Source organism: Centrocercus urophasianus, unplaced genomic scaffold (assembly GCF_019232065.1).
Source record: "Centrocercus urophasianus isolate 14NV4802_14NV808 unplaced genomic scaffold, USGS_Curo_1.0 seq_26, whole genome shotgun sequence".
NCBI lineage: Eukaryota > Metazoa > Chordata > Aves > Galliformes > Phasianidae > Centrocercus > Centrocercus urophasianus.
The window spans coordinates 15,677,701-15,686,084 of NW_024884822.1; the positions used below are offsets into that span (position 1 = coordinate 15,677,701).

Consider the following 8,384-nt stretch of genomic DNA (forward strand, 5'->3'; position numbering starts at 1 on the left):
TTGCTCCCATCGTTGCTCCCATCGTTGCTCCCATCGTTGCTCCCATCATTGCACCCAGCACTGCTCCCATCATTGCTCCCATCGTTGCTCCCATCATTGCTCCCATCGTTGCTCCCATCGTTGCTCCCATCGTTGCTCCCAGCACTGCCGGGATGCTCTGCTGCACTGATGTCAGCCAGAGCAGGTAAGAAAGGAGGGGTTAAGGATAAAACGAAGGTCTGAAAAGCATCCCTCTATTAATTACTCCCAACAAAGTAGGACCGCCTATAAATATGGTGCCGCTTCGGATAAAACTTTCATGCAGCTATTTAGGCCCGTTGAAATATAAATGATTTGCTTTAAATGTTTTATCGTAAATCAGAGCCCGGAGCTCCGCTCTCCCGGCACGGCGGGGGGAGCCGCCCCGCCGCTGCGCTGTCCGCGGTGCTGATCCCGCGCGGCCGCCCCTCTCTCCCCTTCGCGTCCCCGCGGCGCCCCGTTCCTCGCTCAGCCCGCGGCGAGGCGGCACACGGCTGCGTCCGCAATGAGCGCCGCTCCCGTCGGTCAGGAGACCAAACCAAACTTGTTCTGCACACAAAGCTCTTGTAAACCTCGAAGCCGGGCACGGGTGTTACGTTCGCTAAATAATCGCCCGTTTCCTACGTGCAGGTTACTTAAATCCCCAGGCCACCAAGGTCTGGTAACGTTTGAAGATGTGGGAAGGCGATTAGAAATCAAAAATCAGTAACAACCGCTCGGGAGCAGCTTTGCCCCTTTCAGGACTATTTCGGGAGGAGGGAGTTGTCCGTTTTCTCTTAACGAGTCAAACGGGGGCGGGGGGGCAGAGTCCTGTGCGCTCCGCAGAAGTGACTGCGCTGTGCGGGCGGCCGCCCCTCGCCCGGACACATCCAGCCGGAAGCGAGCCGAGCCGAACCGAGCCGAGCCGCGGGCTCCGCACGGACGGCTGCTGCGTGCGGCCTGAGCTCGGCCTCGCGTTACGCGATACCCCCGGCCGCGGGAAGGTCCCGCAAGGTCCGAGGGTTGCCCCTCGGCCGCAGCCCCCCGGCCGGCCCGGCTCGGCGGTCCCCCGACGGTAGTTATCAACGGGGAGAACTGGGGGTCGGCGGAGCGGCCGCCTCTCCGCCCGGCCGGGGCCGATCCCGACCCGCCGCCCACCGAGCCGCCCCGACGGCGAGTCCCGAGCCGGTGCGGGGCCCCGCGCCCTCCGCTCCCGCCCGCAACACGCGTGCGCGGGGCCCGCTCCGGGCGGCGGTGTAAGATGAGTGAGGGAGCGGGGGGGGGAGCGGCGGGGGGACGCTCCGTCAGTGCCAATCGCTCACTTTGACGGCGGTGAGCCAGAGACAACCCTGAATCGATGTCCGGGGCTGCCTACCTGCGAGGTGCGCGAAGATGATGGCCATGAACGCCAAGCAGCCCTTCCCCATGCACGCCGCCCTGCAGGAGCCCAAATACTCCGGGCTGCACGCCGGCGCGGAGGCGATGCGCAGGGTTTGCCTCCCGGCCCCGCAGGTATGTAGCTGGAGCGTAATTACCGCTTTAAGGCACGGTTTTTGACAGGCGCTCGCTTAATGTTTTTTTCATGTCAGCAGAACAATCGCGCGTCTCCGCGCTCCCCCATCCCGCTCCCCTCTCCCGTCTCTGATCCACATGTCTCTTCGAGCAAAGCCGCTGCCTTCATATTAATTTTTATGACCTGAGCTTTGAGGAGGAATCTCCGTGCTCGGCGAGGTTTTTAATCCGGAGATGACAGTATTCCCCACTGACTGCACTATGCGCATTCTTGCTCGCAGCTCCAGGGCAATATATTTGGAAGCTTTGATGAGAGCCTGCTGGCCCGCGCCGAGGCTCTGGCGGCCGTCGACATCGTCTCCCACGCCAAGAGCCACCCCTTCAAGCCGGACGCGACCTACCACGCCATGAGCGGCGTTCCCTGCGGCCCGGCCGCCCCCGCCGCGCTGCCGCACCCCGCGCTGCCCGCGGCTCCGCCGCACCCCGCGTTGGACGCCGAGCTGCTGGAGCACCTCTCCCCGGCGCTGGCCCTGCCCGACCCCCCGGCTGTGCCCGCGCCGCTGCCGCCGCACCCGCTGGGCGCCGTGGGCCACCTGCCCGTGGCCGTGGGTCCGCCGGGGGGCCCCGCGCCGCCGCTGCCCACCGCGCCCTGCCTGCCCGACGTGGAGTCCGACCCGCGCGAGCTGGAGGCGTTCGCCGAGCGCTTCAAGCAGCGCCGCATCAAGCTGGGGGTGACCCAGGCCGACGTGGGGGCGGCCCTGGCCAACCTGAAGATCCCGGGCGTGGGCTCGCTCAGCCAGAGCACCATCTGCCGCTTCGAGTCGCTGACGCTGTCGCACAACAACATGACGGCTCTGCGGCCCGTGCTGCAGGCCTGGCTAGAGGAGGCCGAGGCCGCGCACCGCGACCGCGCCGCCAAACCGGAGCTCTTCGCGGGCGCGGAGCGCAAACGCAAACGCACGTCCATCGCCGCGCCCGAGAAGCGCTCCCTCGAAGCGTACTTCGCGCTGCAGCCGCGGCCGTCGTCCGAGAAGATCGCGGCTATCGCCGAGAAGCTCGACCTCAAGAAGAACGTGGTGCGCGTCTGGTTCTGCAACCAGCGCCAGAAGCAGAAGCGCATGAAGTACTCCGCGGTGCACTGACGGCGGCCCGGCCGGGCGGCACCCCTGCCCACCGACGGCGCGGCTGCGCCCGGGGCTCGGCGGGACGGGGCGGGGCGGGACGGGACGGGACGGGATGGGAAGAACCCCCGGCGCTGCCCCACCGAAGCCCCGGGACGGGGCGGGCCGCCCTCACCCCCCGAGCCTCTTGGCCGGGCGCGGCGTCCCCGCGGTTTCCCGGACTGTCGCGCGAGGAGAGCCGTGTGCGGCCCGTTCCGGGCGCAGCGCCTGGAGCTCCGGGCCGTGTGCGCTCCCCGTCCGCCCCGTCCCGTCCCGTCGCCCTCCGAACGGAGCGCCGCTCCCCACCTCGACTCTGGAATAAAGGCTTTATTTTTCAACCCGAAGGGAACGTGTCGTTTCTGGCTCCCTCTCTCGTTTCCGAGCCGGCGGCGCTGGGAGGACCGAGGAAAATATTTGCGAGCGCGAAATCAACGAAAATCGTCCTCCGGTGCGTTTCCCCCGGACACCGGGACGAAGCTTCGCCCCGTCGGGCCCCGCTGTGCCCCCGGCGCCGGACCCGGGGCGGGCGGGCGACGACCGCGGCCCCTCCGGTTGGAGTGGAACAAAAACGTCTCCCAAACAAACCCACCGCGGGCTCATTTGTAATGCTGTTTAAAAGGGGAAAAGGCTTTTATTTATGATTCCCAGAAGCACCTTAACGATTAAAAATTAATGGTCGAAGCGCGAGGCTCTTCTGAATATTTTGCTTTGGCACTTCGATGAGTGACAAACACCGAACCCCGGAGTCGGGTCTGCCCGCCGCCCCCGGTAGGAGCGGATCCGACAATTCCGCCCTTCGCTGCGGCTCTCGGGAAGCTGCGCGCTCCTCTCGCCGCCTTTTTCCAATCAGCCCCAATGATTTTCCCCCAATCAAATGTCCTTTAATAATACATGCCCTTATGCCATTACATTATATTGTGGGTTCTGAAAATTTAAAATAAGGGTGATGCAATATTAATTGCCTCCCACTGTATAAAAAGGGCAGGAGGCGATCCAGACGGCAGCCTTCCCTCTGCCAGCTCGCGTTTCGGCGGATCCTCGTTGCGGCAGAGCGGGCGGTGCCGCAGGGGCTGGGAGCTCCAACGGGCGCTCCGCCGTAAAAGCAGGTAGGGGCGTTTCTATCTCCTTACCGGCTCCTGGCCGGCGAGCACAGCCCCGGCCTCGGCCTGTCCCGCCCGGGAAGCGGCCGCCGGACCGAGGGGAGCCGGGAGGGGCCGGGGCTGCACCCGCTGCTCTGCCCGCTGTTCGCTCGGGTGGCTGCCGGTGCTGCTGGGATCGGTCCCACAGCCGGAGCTGCCGACGGGGAGTGGAGCCGACGCCGCCTTTCTGTTAAAGCCAAAACACTGTTTGTGATACAGGAATTCGAAGGAATTTTCAAACAGAAGGATCCGAATCCCGAGGAGCCCTTAACCCACGGAAAAGGAGTATCCGGACTGAACGCGGTCAGCGCTTCTGCAGAAGGACGCGGCAGCCTCGCGCCGTTTGTCTTCCAGCACGGAACAGGAATTCCAGAGCTTCTGAAGCGCCCCTCGCACTGCTCTGTTCCCGTCTGCAGGCCGGGTTATCCTCGCTCAGCTGCGTTCTGCTCTCCCCGCCCGTGCTCGGCTCACCTCTCCGTGCCACGCTGCAGCCGTGGAGACGCGTCCTCCTGCCGGCCGCTGCCGAAAGGGGATTGGGATCGTGCTGCTCTTGGGATGGCAAAGGTGTCCCTGCCGCTTTGGTTTCTGACTGGTCTGGTTTTGTCTCTGCTATGTGACGGTTTTACATTTGTCCTTTTGGGCCAGGCCCAGAAAATGGCCTGAAGATGTAAAACAAGACCTAAATGAACTTAGGCTCTGAAATTTACAGTCACTGTTCTGTTCCAGAACCAGAGCTCTGCATGCTGCTCTCCCACCCGCACTGACGGCACAATCCTTCCTGCTCCAGGTTCCTCAGATGGAGACAGAGCTGCAACAGGAAGATCTCCTCCTGGCCCAGGGCTGAGGCGACCCTCTGCCCAGTTTCATTCTCTTGAATGACCTGAGTGCTTCATTTAGGATCTCACTTTGGAGGTCAGCACATGCTGCATTAACACTTCCTGATGCCTTGAGTGTGGCTTCCAGAGCTCCAGTGAATGCACTGAGACAAAACCCCCAGAGTTGGGGCATCGGTTCCTTCGGCTTCAGCAGGAGTAGCTGAGAGCTGGCGTTTGGTGCCGAGGAGCACAGGAAAATGGCGTGTATTTTCCTCTTGGTGAGGGGCAGTGCTCTGGATCTGGGAAACGATGCCAGGGGCAATGCGGGGAAGGGAGACGGGGAACTGGCACCCAGAAGAGCGTTGGTGGCAGCACCCCCTGCAGAGCACCCACCCCTCCCACTGCTGCTCACTGCCCACTCCCCCTCGCGCAGCCACGGGGCTCAGGCTGGGACTGGAGCTGAGAAAAGAGTTCTACTCCGTGGCCAACCCTCCGTGGTGGGGTTGTAGCACGGCCCTGTGGCCCGCGGTGGATCATGGCCAGCCTCGCTCCCAGGAAGAGGAATTCGCTGCCCTGGAGGAAGGGCAGAAAGTGAAATATGACTGAAGGGAGATGGGCAGCAGAGAGCTGCTCTGTGAGACACGTGTGTGAGACAAAGACCAGCAGGCAAATCCCTTCGTATGGTTCACAAACCACTAAGAATTGATTTATTATTTTCTTTTCTCCCTTCCATGCTTGTTCCTTAATATCCTGCCCTGTGTCTCCTGGGGACTGCACACCAGAGATGAAAGAGAAGGAAACCAAACAAGCCATTGGCGGTGCTCACTCAATTGATTTTTACACAAAATTTGCCTTCATGCACGAAGGATAGAAAAACGATCCCATTAATAATGAATAGCAAAAACAAATGTGGGGCGGAAATCAATAGAAGCACAGCTGATATCCCAGGGAGAGGCGGGGGGGGGGGGGGGCCCCCCAAATGCACAGCGGGGGGGGGGGGAGGGGGGGGGGGGAGGGGCTGTGGGACACTGCTGGGCACCCCGAGGGCCTCCATCCCATCTCTGCTGCACGCAGTTTCTCATCCCGCCCAGTTCCAACCCATGCAGAACATCCCACCCCGCTCCTCGCGCTCCTCTCCGTCATTCTGCAGAGGCTGAGTGCCGTCAGCTTCAGGTGGGCATTCAGCAGAGCACTGGGAGCACGTGGACTCAAAGCAGAACGCTGCTTTGCACCCATAGGAGAGGAGGAGTGGCTCCAGTCGTGCAGCTGTGCCGGTTACCTTCAGAGCGGTGCGTTAACGCAATTAAGCAAATTTGTCTTTAACGAGAGTGGTTGTGCTTTGCAGTTTGCCTAGAAATGTTAGAAACAAATTTCTTCCATCATCAAGACGTGAATTAGACATTGTTCCTTAAAGCAAACTCAGGACCATATATGTGGAGCTTTGTGTCACCATGTCTTCAAACAGAATTTTATATGGAGGCACAGCATGCCGATGAAATGAAATCTTTGCTTTAAATCCGAAGAGAATTAAAAATGTGCAATACCGTTATATAAATCAAGATCAGCTGTTCTGAAACAGCACTGCATGAGCTGAATGTCCTCAGCCTGCCTGCTGGAAATGGGCCTCCGATGCATGGAAGGAGCTCCCACACGTCCCCTGTGCTGGGCAGCGCTGGGTGCCCGGGGCCGGGGGTGGGTCTGGGGGTGCTGCCCCCTGCGTGGCCAAAATGCAGCACTGCATGGGCTCTGCTCTGCTCTGCTGAGCTGCTGTGCTTTCTGCCAGAGATTTGGCGAGAACTCACTAAATGTTCCCGGGATGTAAATAGAAGTAGATACAAGAGTGTTTGAACAGCTACCCTGTGCTGTGCTGGAGCACACCATGTGTGCGAGGGCTGCAGGGCTGTGAGAGGTGTATGCAGGTGGGTTTGCAGGGAAACCTTTGGTTTTCTCCTCCTGAGCCCGGTGTGCCCAATGCACGCACACTGTGAGGCTGTGTTTGCATCGGCCCCGGGTCCTCAGAGCATCGTGAGGGCAGCTCGCACTGCAGTGCAGGGATGGACCTGCTGCCATGCAGGGTAGAGGCTGCACCCCAGCAGCACCCAGAGCTGGAAGGGGGGCAGAGCCAGGAGTGCAGCTCTGAGCTGAGCACCGTGCATTGGGCCTGTCTGCATCACTTGTTCGAAAAAGAGAAGACAAGCAGAGTGGATTGCGGCTGTTTGAGCTCTTCAGACACACAGTGAGCAGAGCCCTGCACAGAGCTGCAGCATTTATGGCATGCAGAGAACATCCCTTCATCTGCAGAGTTCGAAATCCTCTTCCAGGGCCACCTGTAGGACCGTGCTGCTCACAGCCTACCTGAATTCACATGGCAAAACACGTGAAGGGGCATCAGGGCTGGAAGACAAACCAGGCAATGAGTTGGGCGGGATGGATTGTGACGGCTGCTGCAGGGTGGAGCTGTCTGAGGGGTGAATGGGCAGCAGCAGTGCAGCACAGGGGCAGGACTGCAGTGCAGACAGCGGTGTGAGCAGCCATCCTGCAGCCCTGCAGCCGGAGCACGGTGTGCGGGGATCCGAGTCGGGGCGGTATTTAATGTTTGATGTCTCAGTTGTTTCCAAATCTGTTTTCTTCCCCAAATGCCAGAACAAATTAGTCTACAAACATCACCACGTTACGGCCTGAGTGCAGTTTTCTGCCTGTGGAAAAAAAAAAAAAAAAGAACAATTCTCCTTCAAGCAGCGCAGTGAGAACATGCAAAAGCACCCGGGGAAAGGTGCCGACTTCTGTCTATTGCTGGGGAAGGAGGACTGCTTGCTCCCCGGGCCGTGCGGCGGCTGTGCTCTGCCCACACTGGGCAGGGCTGCGCCCCCAGCCCAGGCTGCCCTCCCGCCCTGCTCCGTATGGGGACGCGGCCAAGCCGACCGGGGACGCAGGAAGGCGCGGGCAGCGGTGAGCGGACACGTGAGCGAGCGGGCGATCGGCAGCGCCACGTGTGCGACGGGCCGCGTGCCACGTGCACCACGGCGACATGGAAAACGCATCAGACCCCGCCGCTGAAACCTGAGGCGATTGGCCGTGAGAGCGCACGTCCTGGGACCGAGCGCTGATGCCGTTACCCGGGACTCCGCTGCGGAGCCGAAGGACGGCGGAGCGGCGCGTTGCTGCGAGGCACGGCGCTGCCCGGCGGCCCAAAGCTCACCGGAGGCCGGGGCGCTGCCCGGGGAGCTCTGCGACAGCTCTGCCCTCAGGGCCCGGCCGTGCCCCTGCTCCCCAGGCGGCTGCTGCGTGCTGCTGGGCCCGGCGGCCCCCTCGGCCTCCGCCTGTTCCTCCGTCCCCGGAGCTCTGCGCTCAGCCCTGCCCTGGGGAACCGCGGCCCGGGGCCTCGTGCTGTGCCGCCGGGCACCCGATGGGCAGCAAATGCTGGTGGCTGCGGTGAGCAGCCTGGGCCCGTGGAGCCACCGCGGGGAAGGAGTGGCGCAGGCACTGTGAGCGGCGGAGCAGGGACCGGGGAGCTGAGCACCTCGACGCATCAATAATTCATAAAATGCCAGCAGCAATGAAGGGAGAGAGGGACTGGAAGTAGGAGAACAGAATATCATAAAGCTTTTTAATGGTCTTTTTCCATTAGTGTCAGATATGTGGCTGCTCTTCAAGCAGGGGACGTTCCCCGGACTCCCACGGAGTTCAGCGTTCCCGGCACGCTGCGCCCTGCTGCCACATCCCAGGCCGCTGCCATGGCAGGCGCTGCTCAGGGGCTCCCC

General features: G+C 61.7%; 1 protein-coding gene across 1 annotated transcript; it reads left to right on the top strand.

Annotated features, from left to right (window-relative positions):
- Positions 1–1,389: 1,389 nt before the first annotated feature.
- Positions 1,390–2,651, top strand: POU4F3 (POU class 4 homeobox 3). The gene is made up of 2 exons (XM_042826508.1): positions 1,390–1,509; positions 1,791–2,651. The coding sequence occupies exons 1-2, from the start codon at positions 1,390–1,392 to the stop codon at positions 2,649–2,651; spliced, it is 981 nt and encodes a 326-aa protein (XP_042682442.1).
- The last annotated feature ends 5,733 nt before the right edge of the window (positions 2,652–8,384 follow it).

Bases quoted from the DNA above. Each gene is read 5' to 3' on its own strand.
- POU4F3 (XM_042826508.1), top strand. From the start codon at position 1,390: ATGATGGCCATGAACGCCAAGCAGCCCTTCCCCATGCACGCCGCCCTG. The intron at 1,510-1,790 runs GTATGTAGCTGG...TCTTGCTCGCAG, and splicing joins TTTGCCTCCCGGCCCCGCAG to CTCCAGGGCAATATATTTGG.